Raw genomic sequence first — 11,326 nt, 5'->3', positions numbered from 1 at the left:
TCTACTTGTGATCTCTCTCTGTCAAATAAATAAATAAAATCTTTAAAAAATATATTTTTAAAAAATGTTAATTTCACCTTAAAAATACCTTCACAAAAACATCTAGAATAGTATTTGACCAAATATCTGTGTACTGTGGCTTAGCCAGACTGTCTGGAAAATTAACACAACAGGTTTCTGCTCTATTTCCTTCCAGTCAGATCCATGTGACACTAACCACCCTCAAGCTCTCTCCTAGATAGAATTATCAAGCTTCTATATTTATTTGCTTTGACACCCCTTGCCTCTTTTTTAAAAGATTTTGTTTATTTATTTAATGAGAGAGAGAAAGAGCACAAGTGAGTGTGGGTGGGGGGAGGGGCAGAGGGAGAAGGAGAGAATCTCAAGCAGAGCCTGGGCTGAGCACAGAGCCAGACAGAGAGCTGGATCTCACAACTCTCAGATCACAACCTGAGCTGAAATGAGGAGTTGGATGCTCAGCCAACTGAGCCGCCCAGGCGCCGCCACCCCTTGCCTCACTCTTTTTTAAAGATTTTATTTACTTATTTGAGAGAGAAAGAGCACAAGCTGGCAGTGGGGGGGTAGTGGACACAGAGGGAGAGGGAGAAGCAGGCTCCTTGCTGAGCGGGGTGCCCGATGTGGGGCTCCATGTGGGGCTCGATCCCAGAACCCCAGCATCATGACCCAAGTGGAAGGCAGACGCCTCACCAACTGAGCCACCCAGGCGCTGCCCCCCCCAACTCCCTCTTAATGTAATGATGGCTACACCAAAGTCATGTGAAATAAGAAGAAGGAAGGCCACACTCTTCAGCTGATATTCGCCCTAACGGTGTTCACATCTTTTTTTTTTTTTTTTTTTTTTTTTTAAGATTTTATTTATTTATTTGACAGAGAGAAATCACAAGTAAGCAGAGAGGCAGGCAGAGAGAGAGGAGGAAGCAGGCTCCCCGCTGAGCAGAAAGCCCGATGTGGGGCTCGAACCCAGGACCTGGGATCATGACCTGAGCCGAAGGCAGCGGCTTAACCCACTGAGCCACTCAGGCGCCCCGGGTGTTCACATCTTTCAAGACCTTTTTTTCAGTCTTAAATACTATTTGTTGTCTAGAAGCAGTCAGCTTTTCTGACTCTGAAAGGCCCATTATCTGTGGACTTTATTTCCCTTCCATCTCTGCTTGAAAACCAGCTAATTCTCACCTAAGTTTACCTCTTTCCTCAAATGCTTTTCTAAAAGCACCCGTGCTCGTTAGTAGGTTATTGTCCCTCAGCTGTAAACCCACCCTTCTGCTTACTCCTATGAGATAGGGGAGCTGGGAACTTTGCACATCACATTTCTGCTTTGTCAGCCGGCTCTATGCCTGGCTCTGCCAACAAGGGCCACTAGAGGGAGATAGTGAGTCCAGAGGAGGAAGACCCGCTTCCCTTCTTCGGTTCGTTTCCTTTTCCTGTGAGGTCATTCTAGCAAAACTCCTTCACCTGGGCAGCCGCGGAGCCTTCCTGTAGCAGCAGTTGAATCCACTTTGCAGAGTTTTTCAACAGCTGGTTTTGCAGACCCAGCTTCAGGGTGTCCCAGTCAAAGACATCAGCATCAGCCAAGTGGCACTCCTTCCCCAGCGGTGCTGGTCCTTCCTCCACTCTCAGAGACACCAGACACCAGCACCAGATTTAGAGGTCTGAGTTTCTGCTCTGTGGAGCCCCTCTTCTAAGTTCCTAAGTTTTCATAATTCCAGATGCTTCCTTTTGTTCTCCTAACTCTATGAATTATAGATGCCTCCTGCTGTTGCTGTCTCCATGGTATCTCAGAGTTGTCTTTTTACCTTTTCAGTTAGTTAACGGCTTTATACCTAGTTAATTCCTCCAACTATTCTTTATATTAAATTCCCTCTGTCCAATAACTGGTATGGTTTCTGTCTCATTGGCTGGACCCTGACTGATACAGAAGTTGGTACTGGGAAGGGTCGCAGAAAATAGACCTCAAAAGTGGGACTAGGGGGCGCCTGGGTGGCTCAGTGGGTTAAGCCGCTGCCTTCGGCTCAGGTCATGATCTCAGGGTCCTGGGATCGAGTCCCGCATCGGGTTCTCTGCTCGGCAGAGATCCTGCTTCCCTCTCTCTCTCTCTCTGCCTGCCTCTCCATCTACTTGTGATCTCTCTCTGTCAAATAAATAAATAAAATCTTAAAAAAAAAAAAGTGGGACTAGGGATCTGGTTTGGTTGTGTCATTTGGGTTTCAATGCGCTGAGCTCCTTGCTGATGAGAAACGCAGAGCAACCAATCCACGGCATGCTGTGGCATCATGCTTAATCAAATTATCACCTGCGGTTATTTGGGATGACGTGCCAACTCAGGCAAGTGCCTTGGGGGCCCCAGTTTTGCACTCGACTGTTATGGCAGTGATGATGACTATGGGGACTTGGTATGGCAGGAATGCTTCTGAATGCATTGGAGTTCTTGCACGAAGAAGATGACAAGTTTGGGTCTAAAACTCTCAACCTATGTCATGGTCAGAGAGTCATAGAGCTTCCAGGATAACCATAAGGGAATCTCTTATTCCTCCTAGCCCCAGATTTACTTGCTACAAATAAAACAAAATATCACACATGTTGCAGAATTACAACAGTTGAATTCAGTTTTTTTTTTAATGTTTTATCTATTTATTTGACAGAAAGAGAGAGAGCACAAACAGGGAGAGCGGCAGGTAGAGGGAAAAGGAGAAGTAAGTTCCCTGCTGAGCAGAGATCCTGACATTGGGCTTGATCCCAGGACCCTCCGATTATGACCTGAGCCAAAGACAGATGCTTAACCGACTGAGCCATCCAGGTGCCCCTTGATTTCAGTTTTATTAAGTCTTTCTGATGATTGAGGAGGAGCAGGATCCTGAAATTTGGAATGGGCACATCTGGTTTGACTCTGAGTCTCCTCCGTTGTGCAGCAGATGGGAAGGGGAGCAAAGATCAGCACCTGAGAATTTTATGAGCCACCTTGTCACTTTCACTTGAATTCCAGTAGCCGGAATTTAGTCACTTGGTCACACCCATCTGTAAGAGAGGCTGGGAACTGTGGGTGTTGGTGAGAATGAATAGTTTATGTCGCATTACATGGGCCACTAGTGACATTTAAGATAAAAGGTGGGGTTTTTTTTTTTAAGATTTTATTTTTAAGTAATCTCTACACCCAATATGGGGCTTTAAGTTACAATGCTGAGACAAAGAGTTGCACGCTCTACCCACTAAGCCAGCCAGGGGCCCCAAGATAGGAGTTTTAGGGGAGTGATGTATACAGAGGCTAAATTTAAAAAGTAATAACTGGGGGCGCCTGGGTGGCTCAGTGGGTTAAAGCCTCTGCCTTCAGCTCAGGTCATGATCCCAGAGTCCTGGGATCGAGCCCCACATTGGGCTCTCTGCTCAGCGGGGAGCCTGTTTCCTCCTCTCTCTCTCTGCCTCTCTGCCTACTTGTGATCTCTGTCTGTCAAATAAATAAATAAAATATTTTAAAAAAAGTAATAAGTGAATAGGTGACATGGAGGTAGGAGCTATTCTTTAAATGAGAGAGAGGAAGATAACCTGCCACTAGAGTGAGGAGGTAGCCACACATGGAATGCTGTTTCTGTTGTTGGTATTTTTGTTTAGTTTTGCTATTTATTTGTTTGTGTTTGTTTTTAAAGATTTATTTATTTATTTGAGAGGGAGAGCATGCACGCCCTTGCACAAGGGAGGGGAGGGGCAGAGGGAGAGGGAGAGAATCTTAGGCTCCATGCCTAGCATTGAGCCTAATGTGGGTCTCGATCTCAGGATCCTGAGATCATTGACATGAGCCAAAATCAAGAGTCTGAGGCTTAACCAACTGAGCCACTCAGTGCCCCTGCTTTGTAACTGATAGAGACTGGAGCATGTGTTTGCAATTTCTATGAAAAGAGAGAGAGTGAGAGAGGGCTGGCCATGGGCAGAAAGAGGACCACATCTTTAAGATGAGAGACAAGGATTGATGCAAATAGGGAGAAATTCTGAGGTAGAGAGGAGGGAAGCTGAAATCAAGCAAGATAGTTCGAGTTTCTGTAAAGTGACAAGGCACAAGCAAAGGTTCAGCGTTGCAAAAGAACCCAACTGGGTGGGACAACAGAACTCTACACTGAAACCAGTATGTCCAGTTTTTAACTTTGTTCTACAGCCAAGGAGCAAGACAGGAGGAAGCCCACAACATGGATCCCTCCAAGCTGGGGCTCATCGAACCCAGAATCTTTGGCACCACCAGCATTGCTGGGCAGCCTCTGGTGTGTGTAACCGTTAGTGATCCTTGAGGTCAATGTTGTTACCTTTCTGTCCTGCTGCATTATGGTTTTGTGCTTTTTTAAAGATTGATTTATCCTAGAGAGAGCGAGATGGTGCAGAGGGAGGGGCAGAGGGAGAGAGAGAATCCCAAGCAGACTCCATGCTGAGCATGGAACCTGACCTGGGACTTGATCTCACGACCCTGAGATCGTGACCTGAGCTGAAACCAAGAGTCGGATGCTCAACTAACTGACTCACCCAGGAGCCCCTGCCTCGTGTATTATGATTTTCTTTCTTTCTCTCTCCTATCCTAGTCTCTAGCTCTCTCTTTTCTTACACCTTTCCTTAGGTTTTCCAATAATCCCGACAGGTTCTGTGGTGGACAGAACCTAAGGCAACCCCCAGGGATACCTTCTTCCTGGTCTTCACACGAGGGTGTGTGATCCTCTTTTTGAGTTCAAGTGGGATCTGTGACTTCCTTCTAACCTATAGACTATGGCAAAAGTGATGGGAAAGTCGTCACTCCCACTACATGCATAATAAGTTTCATTATGTGAAACTCAATCTTAGCAGACTGGGACTAGAGACTCTCCTGTAAGCAGCTATGCTGGAGAGGGCCACATGGCAAGGAACTGCGGGAACCCCCAGGAACTGCAGATGGCCCCTGGCCCTGTTTTTGCTGCTTTGCTGACAGCCAGCAAAAACCCCATGCCCGGGGCGCCTGGGTGGCTCAGTGGGTTAAGCCGCTGCCTTCGGCTCAGGTCATGATCTCAGGGTCCTGGGATGGAGTCCCGCATCGGGCTCTCTGCTCAGCAGGGAGCCTGCTTCTCTCTCTCTCTCTCTCTCTCTCTGCCTGCCTCTCTGTCTACTTGTGATCTCTCTCTGTCAAATAAATCAATAAATCTTAAAAAAAAAAAAAAAACAAACAAACCATGCCCTGAGTCATAGAGTCAAAAGCAAATAAGTTCTGCCCACAAACGCTGGATGGGCTTGCAGGTGGGTTCTTCCCCAGCTGAGTCTCCAGATGAGGATGCAGCCTGGCTCAGACCTTGATTATAGCCTGAGACTCTGAGCAAAGGATCAGCCGACTGGGCTGGCGCTCCTGAGCTGGCACCTATGAGACAACAATGTGTGCTGTTTTAAGCCACTAAACTTGTGACCAGTTGTTACACAGCAATTTACACCCAAAATTCTTGAAAAAGACTGGGGCCCTATGGCATCAACCCTATCTCAGCCCTGATACCTAGAAAACCCTTGGTCGGGATCCCGATCACAGAGCTGGCTGAGGGAGGCGAGAGGTTGTGCCACACACACCTGCAAGGCACTTTGAACTTCAAGACAGTAGTTACCAGGCCCCTGGATTTGATTCACAGCAGATTGTCCCCACCCCTACCCCAGCCTGTCCCCCGCTCCCCCCAATACCTACCCAGTCCGTCCTCAAAGCTGGGTGAAGCCTGGCCCTGGAACTACAGAGTGTCAGAAGTGGATTAAGAAGTCCACCCCTCGGGCGCCTGGGTGGCTCAGTGGGTTAAGCCGCTGCCTTCGGCTCAGGTCATGATCTCAGAGTCCTGGGATGGAGCCCCGCATCGGGCTCTCTGCTCAGCAGGGAGCCTGCTTCCCTTCCCCTCTCTCTGCCTGCCTGTCTACTTGTGATCTCTCTGTCAAATAAATAAATAAAATCTTAAAAAAAAAAAAAAAAAAAAAAGGAAGTCCACCCCTCGGGGGCGCCTGGGTGGCTCAGTGGGTTAAGCCTCTGCCTTCGGCTCGGGTCATGATCCCAGGATGCTGGGATTGAGCCCCGCATCAGGCTCTCTGCTCAGCGGGAAGCCTGCTTCCTCCTCTCTCTCTGCCTGCCTCTCTGCCTACTTGTGATCTCTCTGTCCAATAAAATCTTAAAAGAAAAAGAAAAAGAAGTCCACCCCTCGAATCCCGGCGTTCGTCAAGGTGCCTGGCACACACGGGACCCCCAACAAATGCTTTCCCTGCAAAACAACAGAAAGCTCCCGGGACGCGCATCTGCAGCCCGATGGTCTTGCAGAGGGGACCGCCGCGGCTCTAGGTCCACTGGGACAGGACAGGGCCCCGCCGCGGAGAAAGACCCCGCTGCCCCGCGCTAGCGCCGTCCCGGACCCAGGCGGAGGGGGCGCTGCGGCGGGAGGCCTCGCCGGCGGGGGCGGGGCGGGGCGGGGCGGGGCGGGGCGGCGGCGGCGGCGGGACCGACCCCAGCGAGGGAGCGCCGCGCGCGCCGCCGCCGCCGCCGCCGCCGCCGCCGCCGCCGCCGCCGCGCCGCTGCGCCGCCACCGCCGCCGCCGCCGCCACCGCCTCCGCCGCTCGGCCCCGGTCCTGGTGCGGCCCGGCCGGCCCGCGGGGCTCCGAGGCGAGGCCCGCGGCCGGCCGCATGAAGGACTGCGAGTACCAGCAGATCAGCCCCGGGGCCGCCCCGCCGCCCGCCTCTCCTGGGGCGCGCCGCCCCGGCCCCGCCGCGCCCCCCGGCCCGGGCCCCGGGCCCCAGCCGCCCGCCGCCGCGCCGCGCTGGAGCAGCAGTGGCAGCGGCAGCGGGAGCATTGGCCGCCGCCCGCGGCGCAAGTGGGAGGTGTTCCCGGGCCGCAACCGCTTCTACTGCGGCGGCCGCCTCATGCTGGCCGGCCACGGCGGCGTCTTCGCGCTCACGCTGCTGCTCATCCTCACCACCACCGTCCTCTTCTTCGTCTTCGAGTGAGTCCGGCGGCGCCCCGGCCCCGCCCCTTCGGAAGCCCCGACCCCTCCGGTCCCCTTCAGGCCTCTGCCGCGCACCCCTCCTGCCCAGCTCCTGCGTGGGCACGCCAGCCCCTCTAGGCCCCCGCTGGGCCCCCGGCCCTCTCCCACATCCCCGGGGGCTCCACCCTTCCCTGCACCTGCCAGCCACCTTCCCCTCCCAGCTCCTCCGGGGCCTGCGCCCTCCGCTCAGGATCTACCCCCAGGCCTTCCCAGTCCCCTTGCATATCTGTCTCTCCTCTGCCCTCCTGGGCCCTCTCCACCTACCCCCCACACCTCTCCATCCTCCCTCGCCCATCTGGATGCCCCAGCCTCTGGCCGCCCCCCCATCCTTCCCTGCCTTTTCCTGGCACCCTGCCTTTGCCAGCCTCTGCCGGGAGCACCACCCTCCCATATCCCTCCACAGCCCCATCCTCTGTGCCCTCTCAGAGCCTGGCTCAGGCCTCCTGGACCTCCTTGCTCTCACCTCTCCCTTGGACCATCTCTTGTGCACCCCTTCTTTCCGACCCCTCCAGGTGGCTTTGCTTTCTGGCCCTTTCAGACAACTTCTGAATTTCTTCCTTGTCCTTTGGCTTTATATTCCCCATCACAAATCTAGCTGCCTTCGGGCGCTGTCTGTGGTCCCCTGTTATCTCTCTATGCTCACACCTTTCCCCTTCCCTTTCCCCTCAGTCTTTTTCCCTCTAGGCCCTCAGGCAATCTTCCCAAACAGCTCTGGGCCTCTCAGGCCTCCCTTCCCTCTCCAGCACCTTCCTTAGCATCCCCAGCCCTTCCCAGCCTTCCCTCCGACTCTGCCAAGCCCCTGCCACCCCCACCTCTGACCTCCTGGTTTTCTTTGCCTTCTCAAACATTCTGGAGCATACCCCCAGCCTGTCCCACAGCAGGAACAGCTGCAGGGCCTTGTTACTTCTCCAGAGTCCAGAGTGCTTTGGTGTGACAGGTCTTATATGCCCCCGTGGGGGCTTTTGATCCCCAGTGACCCAGGATTGGCCCACACAGTATCTCCATTTTCTGGTTGGAGGAGGGGATGCTTGTCACTCTCCAGGGTCACATTTTTGTGTCGGAAGTTTTCCAGCTTGGGAAACTTGGTCTGTAGCTTGAGCCGTCTGCTGTGTGAGTCTTTGAACACACACTCACACTTCCCTTCCTTGTTCTCTCCATCTTTTGTGGTCTTCCTTAGCTACAGTGTGATGAACAGCTCCATCTCTGGAGCCAGTGGGCCTGGTTCCAGTCCCAGCCCCACCACACCCCATCTGCAGACTGCGTGACCTCGGGGCAGTCCTTCCACCTCATGAGCCCCAGTGGCCTCATCTATAAAATGGGGTTGATAATAGGTCGTCATGAGTATGGCACAAGGTTATGTGTGTAAGCTTTTGACCAGGAACAAGCACTTCATGCTGGCTGCTGCTGTTAGCTGTTGTCTTCAACATAAAGCACTTCCTAAGGGCCTGTGGCCACACTAAGACTACCACAAGACATCACCCCCAGAGACCCTTTCCAGCTGCCAGATCATGTATCTGCAACCTTGGGTTTCCCCTTGAAGCACGGTGAGAACTTTGTATGAATTAGCTTCTCCCTTTCCCCCTTGCTTTGTGACTCAGGGTGGATAACAAGTTCCAGGATAATATAGCAAGCGGAAGCCCTGGGGAGCCCCAGCCTCCAGCATGTTCCCTGAGCTGAGTTTCGGATCCATCTCACTGGGCTGACCTGCATGAGTGTTTTGAGAGTTCCTTTTCCAGTATTCCTGGGGCTGCAGCCTGGGCAGGAAGAAGTTGACCCCCGTGACCCTGCAGTGTGGGGTTCAGTGAGTTTAGAAACGGGATCTTCTCTGGGCTGCATGGGTATCTTGGCTGGTGACAGATCTGTCCCCCCAGAGAAGGGAGAACGGAGGACTTCTGGGTTTGGGGAGGGCTTGTGAATCATCTCGCCTTGTCTCTGCTCTTCCTCACTTGGGCTGGTGGAGTTGGCAGAAGGGTTTGGGTTTGGGCTGAGAGCACCCCTGGGTCTGAACTGGAGTGAAGCCTCGGTAGAGACCTGGCACAAGGGAACAATGTGAGCAAGCCCACATTCTTGCATTGCTCTGGGGGAAAGGGAGATGGGCTTTTCTTGCTGAGAATGGTTTTGCTTCATTGTTTGATTTGGTAGATTATTGCACAGGGCTGACAGCAGGGCGCCTGCCTTCTGCTGCACTTCCCACACCACACGGAGGCCAAAGCGCCCCTTTAATTCTAAGTCAGATCCTAGTCACCTCCTGGAATCCTCTCTGGCTCCCGAATAAGAGCCAGAGCCCTGATAATGGGCTTCCTCTCTGTCCCTCTCCTCCCACTTCCCTGCCCTCCCCCATCCTCCTCCAGGCACATTGGCCTCCTTGCACATTCCTGCCTCAGGGCCTTTGCACTGATTGGAATAGACTTTCTTTAGATAGTGTCAGTGGCTCATTCCCTCACTTCTCTTCCCTCCTTCCCTGACTGTCCCTGTAACATAACAAACTACTCCCCTCCCTCCTATCCCTCTTCCCTGACTGCTGATTCTCTGGAAGCACATGCCACCATCTGAACATACTACATATATACTTTCTGCCAGTTTGTTGCCTGTCTCTTCACCACAGCAGGACTTCTTTCTCCTCACTGTTGTGTCTTCAGTGCCAGGAACAGACCTGGTGTGTAGTAGACACTCAGTAGAGGAAATACTTGTTGAATGAATGCAGAGTATTTGCTGAGGGCCCAGAGGCCCCAGTCCTGTTGTTGGCTGGCTAGATAACCTTGGATGTGGCTGTGGGCCTCAGAGTCCTCCTCTGTAAAATCAGGGAGCCAGGACTTGGTGTTTCTGAGGGTTCTACAAGTCTCAGACTGTAAGTCTCCATCCCCTAAAGAGCCTGGCTTTCTATAAACTGGTCGATTGTGATGTGGGTGACACAGAGGGCCCAGCTTTGTTTGAGGCTCAGACCCAAGGACCACTCAGGTGTTTGGAGCAGAATGTGTGGTGCCATTGGAGTCCTTTTTTTTTTTTTTTTTAAAGCCTTTCAGGTTTGTTTTTTTTTTAAGATTTTATTTATTTATTTGACAGATAGAGATCACAGGTAGGCAGAGAGATAGGCAGAGAGAGAGGGGGAAGCAGGCTCCCTGCTGAGCAGAGAGCCCGATACGGGGCTCGATCCCAGAACCCTGGGATCATGTCCTGACCTGAGCGGAAGGCAGATTTAACCCACTGAGCCACCCAGGTGCCCTGTCATTGGAGTTCTTGATCTTGGCAGTCTCTGCTCTTCAAGGGAAGGGCCTCTCTGGAGGCTAGAGCCTCTGGCAGTGGAGGCTCTGGAAAGAGCGTGCAGATGTCCACACATCTGCTTTCCGCAGCTGTGCCAGCTCCTTGGCTGAATCTGGCCTCCTAGCAGCCTGTCATTTCCCGAGTAGCAGGCCCTCACCCCGTCAGGTGCCACTCTCGCTTTGGGAGGGAGGACAGCAGAGGACAGTGGTTAATCGTGTGGGCAGGCCTCAAAGTCAGCTCGTGCACGGGCTGTTCTCCAAACCAGCTAGGCTCAGGGACCTGAACACGCTGACCTGGGATGCCAGCCCTTGGAGGACAGTCGCAGTGCCTGGACCACGCTCTTCATCCTAACCCCCTTCCCCTCACTGACCCTTCCCATTCCTCAGATTTTAGCTTAGGCATGAGCTCCTTCAGCCAGGCTTTCCTGACTGTTGAGCTGTTTTCCTTTTCCCCATGTTAGCACACACGGTCCTGTGTGGCTCCTCTCGGTTCACAGGTCTCTTTTCCCCAGGAGCCCGGAGCCTCATGGGGGGTGGGGAACAATGCTCTTGCTCACTGCTGTTTGGGGAAGGTGTTGCCTGGCATATGGAGGACCTCGCTAAATATTTGTGGAGTGAGTGAGTGAGTGAACATTGTCATGGATGGTCAACTCAAGCGAGTTGGTAGTGGCTGCCTGAAGCTTTGTGTTTAGAAGGATTCCGAGACTGCAGCTAAGTGCAGGGGTTAAGGGTGCTGGGATCTAGATCCCTTCTCTTAGTTCAATTAAAAAAAAAAAAAAAAAATGTGCTGGGATCTATTGCTCATGTCTGCTCAGAAGATCATGAGGCTCATAGGGAAAGTGCAAGGATCAATTAGTGATGTCTGCTCTAGGCACTGGCCTAGGAGCTGTCTTTTTTCCTGGATGGCTCTCTACACAGACGTGGTGCAGGAGATGTCATCTTCCGGGATGGCTCTTTGCAGAGAGGTGGTGTTTCTGGGATGCCGACACCTTGCCAGGTGCTGTAACCCTGTGCCCCACGGAGCCCTCTGGGTATCTGCTCATCTC

At 52.6% G+C, this 11,326-nt stretch overlaps 1 protein-coding gene across 1 annotated transcript in view; it reads left to right on the top strand.

The window, feature by feature from the left end:
• The first annotated feature begins 6,552 nt into the window (after nucleotides 1-6,552).
• ZDHHC18 (zinc finger DHHC-type palmitoyltransferase 18) overlaps nucleotides 6,553-11,326 on the top strand; it is a 25,087-nt gene continuing 20,313 nt past the window's right edge. The window contains exon 1 of the mRNA XM_047724860.1: nucleotides 6,553-6,978. Within this exon, the coding sequence (XP_047580816.1) occupies nucleotides 6,662-6,978 (317 nt within the window). The 5' untranslated portion in view covers nucleotides 6,553-6,661. The remainder of the gene's footprint in view (nucleotides 6,979-11,326) is intronic.

The sequence above is a fragment of the Lutra lutra genome, chromosome 4 (assembly GCF_902655055.1).
Source record: "Lutra lutra chromosome 4, mLutLut1.2, whole genome shotgun sequence".
NCBI lineage: Eukaryota > Metazoa > Chordata > Mammalia > Carnivora > Mustelidae > Lutra > Lutra lutra.
The sequence above is the reverse complement of the archived record's forward strand: the minus strand, read 5'-3'. Positions and strand labels throughout refer to the sequence as shown.